At 40.2% G+C, this 22,507-nt stretch overlaps 2 protein-coding genes across 3 annotated transcripts; one reads left to right on the top strand and one right to left on the bottom strand.

Annotated features, from left to right (window-relative positions):
- Positions 1-286: 286 nt before the first annotated feature.
- Positions 287-4,217, bottom strand: LOC139447672 (ankyrin repeat domain-containing protein 39-like). Of its 2 annotated transcripts, XR_011652035.1 has the most exons (4): positions 4,029-4,217; positions 3,499-3,705; positions 1,835-2,315; positions 287-590 (listed from the first exon to the last, which is right to left on the bottom strand). XR_011652035.1 is itself a non-coding variant. In XM_071229101.1 (3 exons), the coding sequence occupies exons 1-3, from the start codon at positions 4,215-4,217 to the stop codon at positions 2,178-2,180; spliced, it is 534 nt and encodes a 177-aa protein (XP_071085202.1). In that variant the 3' UTR covers positions 1,080-2,177. The 2 variants fall into 2 exon arrangements, 1 of the variants encoding a protein (XP_071085202.1); XM_071229101.1 differs by lacking the exon at positions 287-590 and having other exon boundaries at positions 1,080-2,315.
- A 329-nt stretch (positions 4,218-4,546) lies between these two features.
- LOC139448010 (putative serine protease K12H4.7) lies at positions 4,547-21,387 on the top strand. Its single transcript, XM_071229510.1, has 10 exons — positions 4,547-4,848; positions 6,043-6,224; positions 6,563-6,699; positions 9,325-9,420; positions 10,036-10,171; positions 12,920-13,034; positions 14,324-14,522; positions 15,350-15,443; positions 17,261-17,469; positions 19,965-21,387. The coding sequence occupies exons 1-10, from the start codon at positions 4,636-4,638 to the stop codon at positions 20,069-20,071; spliced, it is 1,488 nt and encodes a 495-aa protein (XP_071085611.1). The 5' UTR covers positions 4,547-4,635; the 3' UTR covers positions 20,072-21,387.
- Positions 21,388-22,507: the final 1,120 nt, after the last annotated feature.

The following is a 22,507-nucleotide window of genomic DNA, read 5'->3' as shown; positions in this document are numbered from 1 at the left end:
AGTGATTGAAGCGGACATATAATATATTAATTTAAGTGTGTACAGGAACGTAATTAAGTTCACAGAACAGTGTGTTTCTTTATTGTCCAGTTTTGCTTCCCCACAACAGTATTTTTGTAATTAAAACAAATTTGCGCTGATAATTTCAAAATTGATTTTTCTAAAAATAAACGTAAAGTCTTCGGTGTACACCAAAATGTTGAGTGAAGCCAAACTGTATTGTGAATTGAATCGAATTGAATATTGTCAGTTGTATGGCAAGAAAGAATTTTCAAACGTACTTGAATCTGCAGTATCATGAAATAAAAGTTGTTCATTTTAAGAAAACAAATATGGCTATATACTATTATATATATATGTGTGTCTTGCTAACACCGCACCCATATGCCTGATGTTGCTGCAGTACACATACACAGCTACAACTATTGTTCGTGACATTGTGATGAGGTGAAATGCAGGGTAACGATGCTTTCAAGGTCATTGCAATGATGTCGCAGGGTACCTTCTTAACTGCGTCTTACAGACTGAAGCGGAGGGTATTTCCGGTCACAGCAGTGTCATGTTTCCATCGACGAGTCGGCGACGATATCCTGAAATGACATCGGGACCAGATGGGTTTGACTGTATATAGTGTCTACAATTGCGTGTATGATCAATAGGTTTTGCTTTTATTTAAAGCCCCAACGGAGAATTGAACTGTCATTTGTGCGTTTGTAGACATTTCCGTGTCATGTTTCGAAAGGGGACAATCTACAATTAATATGTACACATAATCAGATAATCTGACCCTTAACACCAACCAGCCAAATTCCCCTTTCCCCCAACACCCTTGCCTAGTGACCTACATGCTGCCATTGACCAGTGCAACATGTTATGTTCTGTTACTAGCAACGCATTCATTCAATCCTGAAATCGATTCTTGATTCAAAGTTCTAAGCACATTGTGAAAATATGGATGAATCCACCTCAAAATCAAGCCAAATGCAGCGTTTATATTCAGAAGACGTCAGATCCTCGTCGTCCTCAAAGTCCCCAAAACAACAGCCGCACCCATATCAAAATACAACATGACGCTTCGGTAAGAAAAGGTAAATATGCATTAATGTGTCTTTATTATTGGTGGCCAGGAGACGCCCTGATGAAATATGTACATAAATAAACAAATATTACGTTTGGTACATATGACGATGTGATGATGAGATTCAGAGGTGAGGTGAAATAGTGTTTAGCGGCACGTTCTAGGTCATTCCACTTATATAGCATGTGCATGCACTTGTATGTGTGGCCGCGTGTACTAGTCCGGACTTTTGCCTTTTTTTATAGAACTTGCCCACTGAGACATCACGCCTCTTCCTAACACGGATGCCCCATCAGACACATGGAACTGACTCCAAGATGACCAGTCTTTGTTTAATTCCCTAATGCCGAATGCCAGGCAGGGTAATACGAAGTACCATTTTTTACCATATTTTGGTACAACGCGGCCAAGTGATAAAAAGACCGACCTTCCGCCCTCACAATAGACGCTCTATCCATTAGACCATGGAGGCTGTCGAGGTAACAGTGAATGGTTTCAAATTCTGTCGGAAGATATTTGGGTTGCGCTTGTTTGATTAAAAAGACATGTGATGATCGGCAACGGCTGCGTCGACACATGACAGAATAGCGTGAAATTGACAACTAAATATTTTCATAATCGTTAAAGTTTGAAGAAAATGTATAACCTTGTGTGTACCCAATATGGTACACAGCTAAAGGACTTAGGTAATCCTTTGATGAGAAAAACCAATAAACATATTACATATCCTTATTCGGAGCACCATATTTAACTAACAAAATTCTCTTTGAGGGCCCCGAGAAATTAAGCAGAATTTCAAAGAGCTACTCGAGCCAGGCTGAAGCTGCAGATTACACTCGTCATGCGTTACTCAATGCTGACTCGCACAGTATATACACATACTGCAAAGGGGCTATGAATAGGTTTTCAGATATTTTCCACAATAAGAGCACTAGGTCAAAGTTTAACAGTTGGGGTGTCCTTAAAGTTGGAGAAAGTCCTCGTATGGCCTGGCGGCGTCTCCATTGTACATGCTATACACTGTTCTGGAGTGGACAGTCATTGGGACTTCCTACAGAATGTAGATACAGCAAAAGTGTGAATATTTCAATATGACGAGTCAGGACAGCAGGTGTTTTATGGCCTCATCACTGGCGCAATCTGACGGCGTGCGTCCTCTGGAATCACGTGCAGTCCTGGCAACCGAGGCCGCCTCCAGCAGGATCGTCACGCACTCGTGCCGACCTCGTTCTGATGCCTGGGGAGAAACGTGCATGCATTACTTGTCTTTAAAGCGGATTTGTTTGTTTGTTTTTTAACGCCGCATTCAATTCTATTTCATTTATATTTTACGGGGCGTGTGAATAATCGAGTCTGGACCAGACAATTGAGACAATTCAAAAATCCGATCTATGCCCTCGGCGTATCATAGGACACAATCGACCAAATCTCCGAGCCTGACCACCCGATCCATTTGATCGCCACTCCAAACCAGCATAGTTTGCAGGAGACCTGTTCTAACCCGGAATCCGCACGAGTGGTACATTCTTGATTATCCAAAGTAGAACACGTCTAGATTTCCATTCCATCATGATAAATACCGTATATGCCTTGCTACAAGAGCTATCTAATCATTAGCTTCCCAATCTCATTAAACTCAGCCCCCTGACGATCCGGATAGAATAGGTCTTCAGCAACCCATTCTTGTCGTAAGAGGCGACTAACGGGATCCGGAGTCAGGCTTGCTGACTTGGTTGTTGCATGTCATCGTACCCCAATTACGTAGATCGATGCTCATGATATCCATCACTGGATTTTCTGGTCCATATTCGATTATATACAGACCACCGCCATAGAGCTGGAATATTGTTGAGTGTGGCGTTAACAAAAAACAAACATTAAATATTGATAGTTTTCGGTGGGTGTTCAAAACATTTTTACTTTCTGCTGTCTAGTCTATTGAGCATTTTAAGCCAACCAGTAGACCTTCAGCTTGAATACTTCTACATGAAACAGGCTTCCTGACTTGGTTGTTGCATGTCATCGTGGGCCAATTTTGGATCGATGTTCATGATGTCAAGCACTGGGTTGACAAGACTCAATTTGACGGCTGGAATATTGCTGAGAGCGGCGTAAAACAACAAACAAACATGAATATCGAAAAGGCACGTTTAAAAGTTTCCACCGTATGTGATACATCAAGACAAGATATAATAACGATATTTATTTTTTAATTTAATAATTATCGCCACGCTTCAATCTGTACAACCATACCACAACCAAGCCTTTCTCATCATGAAGCAATTTATTTTGATATTTCCATTGATCTTTTGCAATAATATTCCATTCAAATACACTTTTCGGCGATATCTAGACTTGTTACAGGTTGTAAATTGTTAAAACGCAATTAAATTAAAATTGCTCTAATTTGTTGTGCCTACCTTGTGCAGTGGGGTCATTTCATCCAAATCACGTGACACAGGGTCAGCCCCGCGGCTCAAGAGGAACTTGACGATGTCAGTGTGACCCATGTACGCAGCTCGGTGAAGGGGCGTGGCATGTCCAGACTTTGTGGCCACGTCCACGTGGGCACCAGCGTCCACTAGTGTCCGAACTACGTCCAAGTGACCGTTCCTGCTGGCATAATGCTGTAACATTAAGAAAGAAAGCAGCATGACACAACTTGGCTTTTGGTCGATTAACACTCAATACGTGAACATCTCTACCGACCATAACTAACGCACATGTATTTGTTTTGTTTTTTTGTAAATTGTCTCCGTTTTCTATTATTGTCACAACCAAATGAAGCTCCGCCCGTTTTCCAGTTTACCCCTTAATAATTATTATATTTAATCACCATGCATATCAAACAAGTTGAATCTATCCCGCTGAATAATGTTTATTTATACTAATTTGAGAGTGAGCTATCATCATTCGTCCTGAGGGTTACATTTTGTACAAACCCAAGTACCAAAGCAGTGTAGCCCGATTTGTCTGTTTTGTCCGCGTCTATATCCTTCAGTAGATGTCGCTTTACTTCTGTCAGATCTCCATTTAATGCGGCAGACCAGATTCCCCGCTCAAATTCTAATTCATCGAGTGTCTGATGAGCCGATGGGGCACTGAAGTGTCCCGAACATTCGTGATCCGTGTGAGCCATTCAGAGTTGTGTTTTTGATAAACCCGAGGGAGCAGTAATTTAAAAATAATGCCATGATTACGGATAAACGCCCATTATATCTTTGAAATAAAATGCGCTTCAAATGAAAACATTCCAACATATCATAATATATCGGTGTTGTGGGAGAATATATTAAATTGCATATCAACCAAGTGAAAACAGTCGAATATAAATCCATCCTCACCGTATTTGTGTCTTAAAGATTACTCAATTTTCAAGCTCCAAACCAGCGCGTGACTTTGCCTCTTCGATAAACCAGGGATTATCGCTGTGAGGAGCTTGTCATTTTGTCATATGACAGTCACGTGCACTAAGAGCGCTTATCCGCTTATCACATGAGTGGGTTGGCCCAGCTGATTGCCATCATCGAAACAAGGTAGACGTGGTATCAATCAACATGCAAAAACTGGCATTTGTTGTCGTGGTAGTTTTGGCGTGTCTTCATGCATCGGCTGCTTACGTACCTAGATTCCTCAATGGAAGACCGAGAGGTGGAATGGTGGGTCGCCCGGCGTCCAAACGACTGTCCACAGACCCCCTCCCACCCGATATGTGGATGGAGCAGACATTAGACCACTTCAACGATGCCAACACACAGACATGGCAGCAGGTAATGTTGAGAGCTAACTAAGGAACCAATTGTCTTTGTGTTTCATACATCGCGATCGCCTCACTTTCATCAGTCGATCGAGTAGTAGGAATAACCCATCACATGGACACTTAATACGAAAATCTATATTTAGGGTCCATGCCCATCATAAAATCACAGGAACTCGATGATAGCGTGTATAGCATAATATATTCGTATCGAAAAGAAATTCACACCCCTCTATATATATATATAGACATAGAGGGTGTGATTTTTGTCCTTCCCGAATATATTATGCTATACTCGCGATCATCGAGTTCATGTGCATAAAATGAACCAACATTTTTTTTCTCATTAGGGTGGGTGTGTTGGTGAGGGGAGGGGTTGGGGGTGGTCAGCAGTACTGTTTGAGGTTTAAAACACATTTAAAAGAGCAAATAATTCAAAGAGATGTGGAGGGGATTGTTTCATTGTTCACACAGCTGCTTGTAACAACAGTATAAGGATCTATGCTGAAACGTCACCCTTACAGTAAATACAAAAGTTGTTGTCACTAAATTGTGTCTTCCAAGAAATGCCTATCAAACACCACCAACCACCACCTCCCCTTCTTCCCGTCAGTAATCATCAGTCTTTTATTTACTTAGCTGCAATTACTGTGTCTGAAAACATTGTTGTAACTTAAGCATGTTTTTATATGATGCAATAGTGAAATAGAAAAGGATATCACAATATCTCCTTCAATGTCAAATTTGAAAAAATACAGGTAGAATGATCAAATAGATTTAGATGTAAAATATATTTAAATCCGACCCAATCATGCCATGGGCCATGATACAATCCTCTCTGTAACCCCCATTCCTCGGTCTCAAAATATTTTGCAGAAATGCCTTAGGTGCAGGAATGTACCCATTTTGCACAAAACAATTTTTGGTGTGCAGAATTTTGCTTGTATCTGCAACCTATTTCATCAAATACACTGCAGAACATGTAGGGGGAAAGCTGGCTTTAAACATGTAAAAGTTACGTGGGTTTATTGAAACAAAGTCATTATTTGAATTATGCATTGTATAAATTCAATCATTCTGAATAATCATTTGAGGTGTGTGTGTTACATGGAAGAAAAATGAAAATAAGCTTACAAGTTTGCAGAATTTTCAAGATTTGCCATGGAACATTGGAGTATTGTGTTTATTAACTGATGTCTTTTATCAGAGATACTTCGTGAATGAGAAGTACTTCAAGCCGGGTGGCCCTGTGTTCCTGATGATCGGTGGGGAGGGCACTGCAGACCCCATATGGATGGTGGAGGGAATGTGGGTGGAGTACGCCAAGAACTTCAACGCCATGTGCTTCCAGCTGGAGCATCGCTTCTACGGCAAGAGTCATCCCACACCGTATGTGTGAAAGTATATTCTACTGTGCATTAATAATAAATAACTTCACGTCACGTTATGGCTGAAATATTACTGATGTGATGACAAATATTAACTCACTCACTCTCCTATGTCCTATCAGAATCATGCATTCTTGGCCTGCCAGATGTATCAAATCTATTTGACAATGATTTTGCTGATGACAGCATCACAGTTCATAAAGTATTAAAATGGTGTGGGACCACCATTAAGTCACATGTAAAGCAAGCATAGGTTGTTGGGGATATATTGTGACCCAGAAAATCTTAGATACATATTTAAGTATATTTATTGAAAATATGCTGTTACCATGGTTACAGAGACATCAGTGATGACAGTCTGCAGTATTTGAGCAGTGAGCAGGCTCTGGCTGATTTGGCAGCTTTCATTCAATTTGCCAAGAGCAAGTTCAACCTAGATGACAACAAATGGATTTCATTTGGAGGATCTTATCCAGGTTGGTCACAGGATTAACTACGGTTGTGAAATGATTCACAGTTTGAAATTGAGAGGGGACTTGGGGGGGGGGGGGGGGGGGGCATGAAGTTTGCTGCGGTGAATCTTGGGCCCCCGAAGTCTTATTTATTTAACATTAGGGTTATGACAAAGACCCCATCACTTTATCCTTAATTTCAAACACTGATTCACCGACCTCCCAGTACTTTGAGAAGTTCAGGATACAGAACCTCAGACCACAAAGCAACTTCACTGCTACAATCATTCTGAGTCTGTGTTATAAGGGAGTCACATTCTTAGTTCTACAATGTTTGTAAATGTATGTTCAAGTAAGTGAGTCACAATCATCTCAGTGCAACCATCATCATAAAGTTATGTTACAGTATGGGAGTAACTTCTTAGTGCTTCGATCATAGTATATCTATGTTTAAGTAAGGGGGTCAAGATCTTCTTAGTGCTATGATCATTGTAAAATTATGTAAATCAAAGGAGTCATGCTCTTAGTACTACCATCATCGTAAATTTATGTTTGCATGGCTTAAGTAAGAGAGTCACAATCTTCTTAGTGCTTTGATCATAGTATATTCATGTTAAAGTATGGGAGTCACAATCTTCTTAGTGCTTTGATCATAGTATATCTATGTTAAAGTATGGGAGTCACGATCATCTTAGTGCTTTGATCATAGTATATTTATGTTAAAGTATGGGAGTCACAATCTTCTTAGTGCTTTGATCATAGTATATTCATGTTAAAGTATGGGAGTCACAATCTTCTTAGTGCTTTGATCATAGTATATCTATGTTAAAGTATGGGAGTCACGATCATCTTAGTGCTTTGATCATAGTATATTTATGTTTAAGTATGGGAGTCACAATCTTCTTAGTGCTTTGATCATAGTATATTTATGTTAAAGTATGGGAGTCACGATCATCTTAGTGCTTTGATCATAGTATATTTATGTTAAAGTATGGGAGTCACGATCATCTTAGTGCTTTGATCATAGTATATTCATGTTAAAGTATGGGAGTCACGATCATCTTAGTGCTTTGATCATAGTATATTTATGTTAAAGTATGGGAGTCACAATCTTCTTAGTGCTTTGATCATAGTATATTTATGTTAAAGTATGGGAGTCACGATCATCTTAGTGCTTTGATCATAGTATATTTATGTTAAAGTATGGGAGTCACGATCATCTTAGTGCTAATATCGCCATGTGGAACAGGACCAAAAACAATGGATGGCATTTAAATGATTTATATTTATGTTCTATTGCTGATAATATCTCTTGCAATTTCCAATGTCTTCAATTCATTATTGACCCCCGAACTTCAATCTAACATGCGAATTACAAATCTCAATGTTGGGTTGGCGATATCAACAACATTGGTACCAATCCCATTCATTACAATAGAGTTTGCGAGAATCAACATCGAAAAACTGACTGACATGCAAGAGCAAGTCCTCCAAAATGTCTTTGCTGGAATGAATGTCTTCATGTCCAGTAAAACTGGTGGGGGCATGTCCCATTTCCTTTTTCCTTACCTCGACATTTGATTGGTTGGTAAAATGTTAATGAGATCGCAAGAACCATGAGAATGGATCCTGGGGTTAGTGTAGGTTTACTGAAGTGCGAGTCCAGGAGACATAAATTAAGGATGCTGTAAGCATGGTGAAGTGTTTCTCCACACAGGCGTGGGTTCGAATCCTAAATTTGTCAAGACCTCATTGACTCTTCCCCTCAATAAGCTGACACTTTGTATTATCACTGAATGACTGTTCAAAGCTAATCTCATTAAAATCAGATCTTGGTTCTTGCTGCTGCTAAACAAAGATCTGAGGACATTCCATTAGGGTTCACGTCAGAACGACCTTTCATCCCACCAATCAGTGTCGCTTACCAGATTCGGAAAGTGACAGTGAGAATGTGATTTCTTATCATGCAACCTCAAAAGATTTAAGACAGGGTATACCAAACAACAGTTATGGGCAGTATGACTGAATCCGTACAATCTAGGGCATCTATTGGGCCATTCCAGAATGTTTGTATGTTTAGTTTTCAAAGTTTTAATCGATAATACGTCAACATATATTTCAAAGCATAGCCAGCCAGTTTGAAACCTGTGCCGTAAAGGAAGAGAAAGTTAATGTCGCCTTCTTGTCAGTCGTTCCATTGGTCGGTCAAAATTCTGACATGACCCTAAATTGGTATGTCCACAGATCTTTGTTTAGCGGTAGCAAGAAATATGATCTGATTTAGATGAGATTGGTTCAAAGCAGAGTTTATCTCATTCACTGACCTTCTCTGAGGTGGATGGTCGGCCCCAAGTCTGCAGCCAATGTCAGTTAAAGTTCACAAAGTGGAACATTTTTTTGTCTCAATTTCATGTCAATATATTCATAACTAATGTTACGGCTTTATCATGTTTATGGAGGTGACTTTTTTTTTCAATAAAAACTAAGATATTGGAAGAGGCATAATTAAATTGAATGTAATATTAAAATACCTCTGAATGTTAGAACATACAATCGTTAAAATAATAATGATTTCTCAGTTTGACTACCATGGCACTTAGTTAACTGTAAGGAATCTCAGATAGAATCCTGGTGTTGTTTCCTCCGTAGGGTCGCTGTCAGGTTGGCTGAGGATGAAATACCCGCATCTTATCACCGGTGCTGTAGCAACAAGTGCACCTGTGTTGGCTCAACTCAACTTTGTGAGTAAGTATCTGTGACACATTAGTAAGTATCTGTGACACATTAGTAAGTATCTGTGACACATTAGTAAGTATCTGTGACACATTAGTAAGTATCTGTGACAAGTTAGTAAGTATCTGTGACACGTTAGTAAGTATCTGTGACACGTTCCTTTCACCCTGTGAAGATCTGGGTCTTCAGCAACCCATGCTGGTCATAAGAGGGTGGACAGGCTCGCTGACTTGGTTGATTCATGTCGATTGTAGTCTATCACTGGTTTGTTGTAACAAGACGATTGTTTGCAGTTCTCTCAGCGCTAGAAACTAACAGTTATCATGGTTATAGCCCACTAGGCCTTATAATGATAACGTATAGCAAATACAATAAAAATGGCAAATTTATGCTTGTCCTTATGCTACCTTAAGTATTGGGCAATTTGGCAAGGACTACAGGACTAGTGCCAATTTCTAACGCTGTCCTCTGTAACATAGCTTGAACTGCAGGGCCTTAAACAACAATTTTTTATCAATAAATGTTTCATAATATATAGAGATTTTAGCCAAGCGTTTTTTACTATATCATCAATCTCATACCACAGAAATAAACATTATGATATATGAGTTGTGTGTTGTGTGACAGACTACCTGGGCGTGGTGCGGGACTCGCTGGCGACGACGGGGCCGGACTGTAACAAGAACATCCTGGAGGCCACTGTGGAGGTGGAGCTGAGGCTGCAGACACAGCCGGGCAGGGACGAGCTCAAGAAACTCTTCAAGTAAGTCACTGCTAGTGCTTTGGGCCATTTATCAGCAGCATTATTAACAGTCCAAGATTCACTTGGTGGAATAGTGCTGAATTAACATTAAAAAAAACCTAACAAGCAAGCAATAAGTATTAAAAGAAATTTCAATTTCTGCCTTGAATTATTCAGCCCCAAGTCTTCAGTATATTTCAATATGTAAATATTCCCATATTGGAACCAAATATTTTCCAATTCATGTCACGGGTGAACATTGTTACACCTAACACTACAGCTTTGTAGAGGGGACTGTCAGTATGTCACGGATGAACACTGTTACACCTAACACTACAGCTTCAGAGGTGACTGTCAAGATGTCACGGATGAACATTGTTACACCTAACACTACGGCTTTGTAGAGGTGACTGTCAATATGTCACGGATGAACACTGTTACACCTAACACTATGGCTTTGTAGAGGTGACTGTCAATATGTCACGGATGAACATTGTTACACCTAACACTACAGCTTCAGAGGTGACTGTCAATATGTCACGGATGAACATTGTTACACCTAACGCTAGAGCTTTGTAGAGGTGACTGTTAATATGTCACGGATGAACATTGTTACACCTAACACTACAGCTTTGTAGAGGTGACTGTCAATATGTCACGGATGAACATTGTTACACCTAACACTACAGCTCTGTAGAGGTGACTGTCAATATGTCACGGATGAACATTGTTACACCTAACACTACAGCTTTGTAGAGGTGACTGTCAATATGTCACGGATGAACACTGTTACACCTAACACTATGGCTTTGTAGAGGTGACTGTCAATATGTCACGGATGAACACTGTTACACCTAACACTATGGCTTTGTAGAGGTGACTGTCAATATGTCACGGATGAACATTGTTACACCTAACACTACAGCTTCAGAGGTGACTGTCAATATGTCACGGATGAACATTGTTACACCTAACGCTAGAGCTTTGTAGAGGTGACTGTCAATATGTCACGGATGAACATTGTTACACCTAACACTACAGCTCTGTAGAGGTGACTGTCAATATGTCACGGATGAACATTGTTACACCTAACACTACAGCTTTGTAGAGGTGACTGTCAATATGTCACGGATGAACACTGTTACACCTAACACTATGGCTTTGTAGAGGTGACTGTCAATATGTCACGGATGAACACTGTTACACCTAACACTATGGCTTTGTAGAGGTGACTGTCAATATGTCACGGATGAACATTGTTACACCTAACACTACAGCTTCAGAGGTGACTGTCAATATGTCACGGATGAACATTGTTACACCTAACGCTAGAGCTTTGTAGAGGTGACTGTCGATATGTCCCGGATGAACATTGTTACACCTAACACTACAGCTTTGTAGAGGTGACTGTCAATATGTCACGGATGAACATTGTTACACCTAACACTACAGCTTTCCCTCAAGAGAAAAATAACTTTATTCTCCTGTCAAGGAGACACCTCAAGAATAAACTTTTAGGAATGGGGTTCATGATTCTCTGCTTTGATAGAGTTACTTCCCTTTGAACTGTTGTGTTGGGGGAAAACTAGGCAAGTTATCTTGAATCTGCATTAATGACAGTGTGTTTCATGGCATGACGTTTTTTTAAATTTTATTCTTTCATTTTTGAACTTTATATAGCTTGGGTTTCACATAATCGTTAATGTTTCAAGCTTGATTATTTTAAATGTGAGATGGCTACTGCACCGAGACATGACGATAGGGGTGTTGTGTGCCACTTGGACATGTCTACCAGCTCTCTACAAACCTCATCTGCCCTGTGGTTAGAGACATCACCTGGGGAGATGTTGGTGGTTTGTCACAAGGGCTGTAGTTAGCAGCCCCCACATGATGTGTGATTTGGTGGCCCAACATGCCCAATACTTCACAATACTTGCAACAGTCATTATGCTCAAAAGTGTTCATTGTCAGATGATTTATATTTATCACACAAAAACCTTGAGTGTGGTACAGGAAGGGATTTGAGTCACTGCCTGTATGTGGGGATACTGGCTGTTGTATTCTAGACATGCCAGGGGTGAAGTTTACACAAAAAATTACCCCCCAAGTTAGCATCATATTTGGTATAATCCCACAATTCCTCCTCACTTCACTTACACAAAACAAATTCTTTTGAAGGGACAAAATAATGGCCATTCCATATATCATCTGACCAGTAAAGAGACAGGGTAGAATAGGTCCTCAGCAACCCATGCTTGCCGTAAAAGGCGACTATGCTTGTTGAAGGAGGCGATTAACTGAACCGGGTGGTCAGACTTGCTGACTTGGTTGATGCATGTCATCGAAGCTCGTGATATTAATCACTGGATTGTCTGGTCCAGACTCGATTATTCACAGACGGCCGTCATATTGCTGGAATATAGCTGAGTGCGGCGTTAAACAACGAATCAACCAACCAAACAATATGTCATCTGTATTTTCTTGCACAAGAGCGCAAAGGGAAGTAACTCTGTCAACAAAATACAGACTCGTGACTATTTTTGTTTTTGTGGACTCTCCTTGACAGGGGTAAAAAACTGTTGTGTTCTGGAGTTAGGTTTGGTAATAATTACCCCCAATCATACTATTTTGGGTGTGTTAAAGTACAATGTTGTTATACATCGAAATTTAGGAAATGATATATTTTGAACGAAATGTTTTTCTTCCAAATTTCCTTGCGAGGAATGTTATATAAAACCCAGCTCTAATAAAAGTTGTTTTCTGTCTCAGTCTGTGCGATGACATCGACGTAGGAAACGCCAATGATGTAGCTAACCTGTACCAGACCCTGGCCGGCAACTTTGAAGGTGTCGTGCAGTACAACAAGGACAACAGGGCATTTGAGGTCAGTGTGTGACGTACTAGGATAATTACCTTCAAGCAATGAGGAATTACACATTTTACAAGTGAATCTATTTTGTAAGTTCCAAGCCTTGGCGATGGACAGATAATTCATAAGTTTTGAGTTGCGAATAGGCCATTCTTTCTTTCTTTCCATTGTATTTTTTCTGCAAAACTGTTAAAAATGTTGGTTTCCTGATCTCAGATGGATTCATCAGCTCAGTTGCTCCTCTCAGGGAATATTATTACATAACATCGTCATGACATATTGAACAATTGATCACCTTGACAACATGATGCATTGAGTGTACTATTGCAGGGGGGAGAGGGAACCAACATCACCATGCCAACATGATGTATTGAGTGTATTGTTGCAAGGGGTAATAGGGCCAACATCACCATGACAACATGATGTATTGAGTATTGTTGCAGGGGTGAGTAGGGCCAACATCACCATGACAACATGATGTATTGAGTGTATTGTTGCAGGGGGAGTGGGGACCAACGTCACCATGACAACATGATGTATTGAATGTATTGTTGCAGGGGGGAGCGGGGGCCAACGTCACCATGACAACATGATGTATTGAATGTATTGTTGCAGGGGGGAGTAGGGCCAACATCACCATGACAACATGATGTATTGAGTGTATTGTTGCAGGGGGAGTGGGGACCAACGTCCCCATGACAACATGATGTATTGAATGTATTGTTGCAGGGGGGAGCGGGGGCCAACGTCACCATGACAACATGATGTATTGAATGTATTGTTGCAGGGGGGAGTAGGGCCAACATCACCATGACAACATGATGTATTGAGTGTATTGTTGCAGGGGGGAGCGGGGGCCAACGTCACCGTGGGAACATAATGTATTGAGTGTATAGTTGCAGGGGGGAGCGGGGGCCAACGTGACCATGACAACATGATTTATTGAATGTATTGTTGCAGGGGGGAGTAGGGCCAACATCACCATGACAACATGATGTATTGAGTGTATTGTTGCAGGGGGAGTGGGGACCAACGTCACCATGACAACATGATGTATTGAATGTATTGTTGCAGGGGGGAGCGGGGGCCAACATCACCATGACAACATGATGTATTGAATGTATTGTTGCAGGGGTGAGTAGGGCCAACATCACCATGACAACATGATGTATTGAGTGTATTGTTGCAGGGGGAGTGGGGACCAACGTCACCATGACAACATGATGTATTGAATGTATTGTTGCAGGGGGGAGCGGGGGCCAACGTCACCATGGGAACATGATGTATTGAGTGTATTGTTGCAGGGGGGAGCGGGGGCCAACATCACGGTGGACACACTGTGTGGCTTGATGACTGACTCCTCCATCACTCCCATCGAGCGCTACGCCAAGGTCAACAACCTTCTCATGACCACATATGAACAGAAGTGTGTTGACTTTGTCTACTCCAAGATGATTGATGGCTTGAAGATGACTGACTGGAACAGCAGTGCTTCAGAGGGAGGTGGGCAAAGACATCATCATCATCATCACCACCACTATTGTCATCATCACACCTACAATACATGTACAAATATACAAAAATACATACAATCCCGGGCCTCAATGTTTATTTTTTACAAAGTAGCAATATTGCTACAAATACATTTTTTCCATGTAGCCACTGGCAAAATCAAGCCGAAATCAAGAAAGTGAAGACAAAAATATTTAGAATTTTAAATTCCTATTATAAAATCTAAAAGTCATAGCAATAGTCTTGGAATCATACATTATCCATGCATGCTTCATTAGCCACTAATTGCTTTATGTTGTTTTCACAACTAGTTTTGATTTACTTTCAAATGTCAGCTGCATGGACAGTTTCTCCATGTCTTTATTTGCGTCTATCAGCTCAGAATCTCGTCATCCATCACTTTTATGTGATCAAAAGTCATCATCATCATCATTTTGACTCACACTCTTTGATGGTATGATCCTTTTTGGGGGTGCAAAGATGGAAAAGTTCTTTGCCATAATGTCAAATAAAACAAAACAATCAGAAGTTTGTAAACTCGATTCACTGCACACAGTAAAATTATTTAGCAGAACCAAATCCTGGCAGGGCTGCATGGAGCCATCAAAATATTAATGGACCCTGTTTCATTATCTCTATGTTTGATTAGTCGGTAAAATGCTGATGAAAAGCAAGCACGGGTTATTTGAGATCTTGAGAACCAAGGGGATGGATCCAAAGGTTAGGAAAGGTTTACCGACATGTGAGCCCTGGAGATATTGAGGGTGAGTCATAGATAGAATTTTAATTCTTTCATTTTAGTCCATTTTCTGTTCCAGGTCGCCAGTGGACTTACCAGACCTGTACAGAGTTTGGCTTCTTCCAGTCTTCAGATTTAGACGATCAGCCCTTTGGCCACAACTTCCCTGTCAGGTGGGTTTATAGCTACTACACAACCTGTCAGTCTTTCCCAGGGGTGGAGTTTGTCCTCAAAGCTCCATTGCTAGTTGTAGGAGGTGACTATGTCTGGAACCTGTGGGGATCCCAGGTAGTTGGTCCCTAACAACCTCACTCTTTACCCCGGGGTGGAGTTTGTCCTCAAAGCTCCATTGCTAGTTGTAAGAGGTAACAACCTCACTCTTTACCCCGGGGTGGAGTTTGTCCTCAAAGCTCCATTGCTAGTTGTAAGAGGTAACAACCTCACTCTTTACCCCGGGGTGGAGTTTGTCCTCAATGCTCCGTTGTTAGTTGTAGGAGGTAACAACCTGTCAGTCTTTACCCCGGGGTTTAAGTATGTCCTCAATGCTCCATTGCTAGTTGTAGGAGGTAACAACCTGTCAGTCTTTACCCCGGGGTGGAGTTTGTCCTCAATGCTCCATTGCTAGTTGTAGGAGGTAACAACCTCACTCTTTACCCCGGGAGGGAGTATGTCCTCAATGCTCCATTGCTAGTTGTAGGAGGTAACAACCTCACTCTTTACCCCGGGAGGGAGTTTGTCCTCAATGCTCCATTGCTAGTTGTAGGAGGTAACAACCTCACTCTTTACCCCGGGAGGGAGTATGTCCTCAATGCTCCATTGCTAGTTGTAGGAGGTAACAACCTGTCAGTCTTTACCCCGGGGTGGAGTATGTCCTCAATGCTCCATTGCTAGTTGTAGGAGGTAACAACCTGTCAGTCTTTACCCCGGGGTGGAGTTTGTCCTCAATGCTCCATTGCTAGTTGTAAGAGGTGACTATGTCTCGAACCTGTGGTGATCCCGAGTAGTTGGTCCCTAACAACCTATGCTGGTCGTAAAATGCATTTTGAAGGATTGGGTGATCAGGTGCTGTGACTTGGTGGATGTTGTGTCAGCATGCTCAGACAGCATGGATAATTGGTTATGGTGTCAATCACTGGATTGTTAGGTCCAGATACAGCTTACATAGAGCTGGAATAAAAAAAACAAAAAGCATGCACATGCACACACTCACTAATGCTTCTCATCGGCAACTTTTTCATGTTTTCTCTTGTTTTCTTTATGGGCACATTATGAGTAAGAAAAAAATTATTCACGTTGGTACATTGTGGTTTTACTTACCTCTGGTGTTGAGGGGGGCACGGGTGGCCCAGTCGTCTAAGGCGCCGCGATTCGCTGTGCAGAGTTGCGTCCCTTAGGCACGCCAGAAACCTATGATTGTGGGTTCGAATCCCGGTTCGCCCCGATTATGTTTCTAGGTTTGTCAGCACCATACCCGTGCTCGTGGGTTTCACCGAAGTGGTAAACGTCTGACACCTGCATCACTTCGGGCTTTCCTCCCACATTAAGCTGACACGCCCTGATATAACTGGAATACTGTTAAAAGCGGCGTTAAACCAAACTCACTCACTCACTCACTCACTCACTCACTCTGGTGTTGAGACTTTGTCACACTTCCAGGAGTTTGATCTGTGTGTGGCAAGGATGGCCAGTACTTGCAGAGTAGTCTCCCTTAGCCCTGCCTCCACCACGTTGCCTTCAACTCGTTTGTTTTTAACTATTATGATGCATTCACTTATAAGGTTTGATCTGTGATAGGCAGGCAAGTTATGGCAGCCCAAGTAATTAACAGGCTGTTGAAAACCTTAGTAAATAAAACTTTTTGAAAATTTGAAACTTATCACAATACATGAATCGATACATTGCTGGGCATGTCTCATTGTCAGGAGTAAATATGTGATTGATTTCATCAATAAATCATGGCAACCCAAGTAAATATGTCCATGTATTTCAGCTTCTCAGTGCAACAGTGTATGGACATCTTCGGGTCCAAGTTCAACGCTGACCTGATACAGCATGGCATCAACCGCACCAACACCAACTACGGAGCCTATGGAATCAAAATTACTAAAGTTGTCTTCCCGAATGGTTCCATCGACCCTTGGCACGCTCTTGGAATCACAGAAGATCTTGGACCCGATGCCACTGCAGTCTTTATAAACGGTAAACTAATTGCAGGGATTTATCTAGAGCTGCTTTTATCCCGATATTTGACCACAAGCTTGCAGCATACGTCAGTGAATATTCCCATTTTTGAATTACAGGATAACTAATGTGGCCTTATTGAGACTGATTGCCACGATTTCAATAATACAAAATATTCACATGATTTATCAGGGGGTGGTTTGAACCTCATGTCTCCTACCCCCAAATTAAAACAAATTGTAAACCTATAGAAAGAGTATTCTGTGTTGTGATTGGCTAATTTGGGTCACATGAACAAATGTCAAAGGGTGAAAATATGATTTGCATTCCCTAATCACTGTGTAGGTATACATAATTACTCAGCATTTTTTGCATACTAATTAACATGGTATTAACATACTAATTAAACAATAGGTTTACAATATTGATAAATACTATGTGTGTGTCTATTTCCGGGATTTTATCCAGTTTTTGCATCTTGGAAATTTTCATTCGAGCCCCTCAAGCTAACGCTTTCGGGTCTCTAGAGGAATTTCCAAGATGCAAATACTCGATAAAATCCTGGAAATAGACACACCCATAGTATTTATCTTCTAAATACATTTCTGTCCCTGTTGTTCTGTAGTTGAAATAGACACGGCAATGCATAAGAATAAATAAGGAATTTAGGCATATTAATGTCATGGTTATAAGGTTATAATTTTTTACTTGATGGCAAAAGGCGTTTGCAGAATGTAAGATAAATGTAGTTATGATTCTGTCTATGATGGTTTTCTCTGATGGATAAGAATTCAGAAATATACAGACAATGTATATAAGGGACCCTGCATTTATTATTCTGATGGGTGTGAATTAGACAGAAAAGTCTAAAAAGGCTAGTACATACTATTCACTGAAAAGGAAGAAGGGGTTAATAATATGGGAAATACGTAGAGGATATTATATGAGTGTTCATGTCATACTATGTTTACAACACTCGTGTCAAAGTAATACTGGAATTTAGGCACAAGTATCATAAACATTGTATGACATGAACACTTATATAATGTTCTAGTTTATAGGTGAGGTGAAATGGGGTTTAACGTCGCGTCCAAGATTATTGCACTTATATAGCGACGTGCATGCACGTGTATGGGGCTGCTTGTACTAGTCCGGACTGATGCTGATTTATAGTGCTAGCACACTGAGATACCATGCCACATTTTATCATGAATACCCCACTCAGACACAGTATACTGACTCCGAGCCGACCAGTCCTTGTTTTAGCCCCTTAATGCCGAGCCCCACACAGGGTAACAACAAGTTCCATCTTTTAATGTCTTTTGGTATGACGCGGCTGGGGTTCGGACCCTGGACCTTCCGCTCTCGGGGTGGATACTCTACAACTAAACTACGGAGGCGGTCTTGTTCTATTTGTAACCAAAGAAGATGTCTACATACAGAGACGCTTTTTAGTGTTTACCTATAAGGACAGCAAGTGACAACAGCAGCGGTATCACAATTTGTCAAATGATGTCAACAATCTTTAGCTTTTATATCGTTTCTAATGTGACGTCAACAATGCGTTCCGGATGACGGAAACAATTCACTGTTGTTTTTTTCGTGATATAATATGGCCCTAGGTCACATATGATTTTTATGAACCCCGTTTTGTTTGTCCTTGTAGGTAATGAAATGAGTTATAAACCTACAGTAACACTGAAACACACTATCATATTGTCTTGACCAACTGCTTGACTCCTGTGAACGTCTGTGTAAATAAAAGAAGCTTTTCTACTGATATCTGGGTATCTAGAATTTATACTGACCTGTCTTCATTAACCAATCAGATTAACGTCCATTTTCATCGACCAATCAGAATGAAGTCCCTTCTGTGTTTTACCGGCATTTATCTATCACTATTTAATGACAGAATATTTTCAGTCTGTGCTTCAAAACATACAGTCGATTTTTGTGTATGTAAGACCTGGACTCAGACGATGAAGCGCCAGTCAATCACCTCCTCACTGATCAATCACCGATAGATTAGCAACTAGGTTACAAAGAGTCATCATCCTTGAGTAGACAAAACCAATCGCCACACAGTGGAAACCTCTGTGCATGTTCAAAAGACTGGTTGCGAGACCGAATGGGTTTTTGCGACACCTCTCAAACCTTTCAGAGACCCCTGAAACCTTGTTGCGATAGTCAAATATTTTGGTCGCAAGGAGGTTGCATCGCGGTCGCCTTGTCTGTGTGACTGAGGCTCTACGGAACAGATTTTTACATAAATCAAGGGTCAGCCCCCCGTTATTAATTTGGTCTCACGCTGTTGTTGAACTTGACTTGATTACATCTGCATGCAAACATTGCTATAACTGTCTTGGGAATAGAACCTCTTTCACTCACACCCCAATCAATGTAGATGCAAATGCAGGTTGAAGCTTGTGATGCTCTGTGTTTCAGGAACGTCTCATTGTGCCACCATTGTTGATGCAGATGCAGGTTGAAGCTTGTGATGCTCTGTGTTTCAGGAACTGCTCATTGTGCCAACATGTACCCTCCAACCGACACCGACCTGCCAGAACTGGTTCAAGCCAGAGCGACAATACAGAAGCTGATTGGTCAATGGCTCTCATAGACACCTCAATGAATAACGACATATTTAAATATTCTTTTATTCCAATTGCTCAAAGTATGATTGCTAAGACCTGATTCCTTCATTTGTATAATTTACCGTAAGGGAATTTGAAAGCAGGTAATTATATCTAAATTGTCTTATAAAGCATGTTAAGAGAGACATGATTATGCCAATCAGTGAATAAAACTGAGATGTTTAAAAGTAGTGCTTGCACTGAAAATATCAGAAGCCTCGGCAGCAAGGGCCATTCATGTTATCTACCAGCGACACAAACTGTGATATTGTGATAAGAAAAAAATCAAACGAGAAAAAGAATAATTTTTCTTTTCATTCTTTATGAGATACTTTAATTGATAAAAGAAGGCAAGGTTTTTAAATATATTGTGGATTTTAAAAAAATGTCATCATATTTCTTGTTGGTAGATAGACCACAGACCCCCCCCAAATGAAATGATTGTTCTCTTAGTGCTGTAATAATAATAATAATAATAATCTTCATAATAAGATTAATCATAATAATAATAATAAGTGGTATAAAATGGTTCTACCCAAGAGTATAATTTCAACAAAACTAGATATTACCCTAGATAATCTAGAGTTTCTTTCAATAATTGAAGTTACATCACATAATTGAAGTACGAGGATATGAAACATGATTGATTGTTTATTTCTCCACATACCACTTATTATCATTATTATTATGATGATGATGATGATGATGATGATGATGATGATAGAGACAAAATACCCTGGATAGTCAGTGATGAGCTCAGGGTCGCATCATCACATTCATATGCATTTTGTCATGAAGGCTTTTCAACTGTTTTAACTATCATCAGTGATAGAAGTTTAACTGAAATAAAGTTTTTAGACAGAAACTCAAGAATTTGGATCTACATTCGTGGGGATTCTGGGTTGAAATAAAGATCCCCCAGCAACCTATGTTTGTCTTAAGAGGCAATCTTCAGCAACCTGTGTTTGTCTTAGAGGTGACTTGATGCACTGGGTGGTCAGTCTTGTGACTTACTTGGTTACATGTCAGCGTATCCGAATTGCTTGAATTGATGCTCATAATATCAGTCAGTGGAGTGTCTGGTCCAGACTTGATTGTTTACAGACTGCTGTCATTTAACTGGAATATTTGCAGAGTTGGGCATTAACCAACAAAAAAACAAACCTACACTAGTTTGTTTGTTAGTAGTTCTTTTTAGCCATTGCTCTTCCAGCCCAGAGATTGTGTAAGTTAGATGTATATTTTAGTCCTGGCTGGAAGAGTGATTTTATATCTTTAAGTCGAAATGATGAGTCTTTTAAAGAAGTGTACTATTTTTGTACAGTATTTTTAATAAATTTTCATTTGTTTTAACTTTGCTTTGTGTTTTCGATACTGTAATGTATGCATAGAGAGAGTTTGATTCCTAACAGTACTGTATTTTTTTATACATTGTTGTGTCACCTGTCCCCTTCTTTCTAGACACTGATTCTTACACTTGTTCTACCTTCACTTTCACTTATTCTACCTTCGCATACACTTATTCTGCCTTTACTTACACATATTCTACCTTCACACACACTTATTCTACCTTTACACACACTTATTCTACCTTCACACACACTTATTCTACCTTCACACACACTTATTCTACCTTCACACACACTTATTCTACCTTCACACACACTTATTCTACCTTTACACACACTAATTCTACCTTCACACACACTTATTTTACCATCCACACATTTATTCTACCTTAATATACACTTATTTTACCTTCTCTTTCACTTATTCTGCCTTTACTTACACATATTCTACCTTCACACACACTTATTCTACCTTTACACACACTTATTCTACCTTCACACACACTTATTCTACCTTCACACACACTTATTCTACCCTCACTTACACTTATTCTACCTTCACTTACGCTTATTCAACCTTCACAAACACTTATTCTACCTTTACAAACACTTATTCTACCTTTACACACACTAATTCTACCTTCACACACACTTATTTTACCATCCACACATTTATTCTACCTTAATTTACACTTATTTTACCTTCTCTTTCACTTATTCTACCTTCACATACACTTATTCTACCTTCACACACACGTATTCTACCTTCACACACACTGATTCTACCTTCACACACACTTATTCTACCTTCACACACACGTATTCTACCTTCACACACACTGATTCTACCTTCACACACACTTATTCTACCTTTACACACACGTATTCTACCTTCACACACACTGATTCTACCTTCACACACACTTATTCTGCCTTCACACACACGTATTCTACCTTCACACACACTGATTCTACCTTCACACACACTTATTCTACCTTCACATACACTTATTCTACCTTTACACACACAAATTCTACCTTCACACACACTTATTTTACCATCCACACATTTAT

Source organism: Haliotis cracherodii, unplaced genomic scaffold (genome assembly GCF_022045235.1).
Source record: "Haliotis cracherodii isolate W230 unplaced genomic scaffold, xgHalCrac1.p SCAF_7, whole genome shotgun sequence".
NCBI classification, from domain to species: domain Eukaryota; kingdom Metazoa; phylum Mollusca; class Gastropoda; order Lepetellida; family Haliotidae; genus Haliotis; species Haliotis cracherodii.
The sequence above is the reverse complement of the archived record's forward strand: the minus strand, read 5'-3'. Positions and strand labels throughout refer to the sequence as shown.

Excerpts from the sequence above, each read along its gene's own strand:
- LOC139447672 (XM_071229101.1), bottom strand. The coding sequence starts at position 4,217 with ATGGCTCACACGGATCACGAATGTTCGGGACACTTCAGTGCCCCATCG. Across the intron at positions 3,706-4,028 it reads AATCGGGCTACACTGCTTTG|CATTATGCCAGCAGGAACGG; the intron begins GTACTTGGGTTT and ends TTAATGTTACAG. Across the intron at positions 2,316-3,498 it reads AAATGACCCCACTGCACAAG|GCATCAGAACGAGGTCGGCA; the intron begins GTAGGCACAACA and ends GTTTCTCCCCAG.
- LOC139448010 (XM_071229510.1), top strand. The coding sequence starts at position 4,636 with ATGCAAAAACTGGCATTTGTTGTCGTGGTAGTTTTGGCGTGTCTTCAT. Across the intron at positions 4,849-6,042 it reads ACACACAGACATGGCAGCAG|AGATACTTCGTGAATGAGAA; the intron begins GTAATGTTGAGA and ends GTCTTTTATCAG. Across the intron at positions 6,225-6,562 it reads GGCAAGAGTCATCCCACACC|AGACATCAGTGATGACAGTC; the intron begins GTATGTGTGAAA and ends CCATGGTTACAG.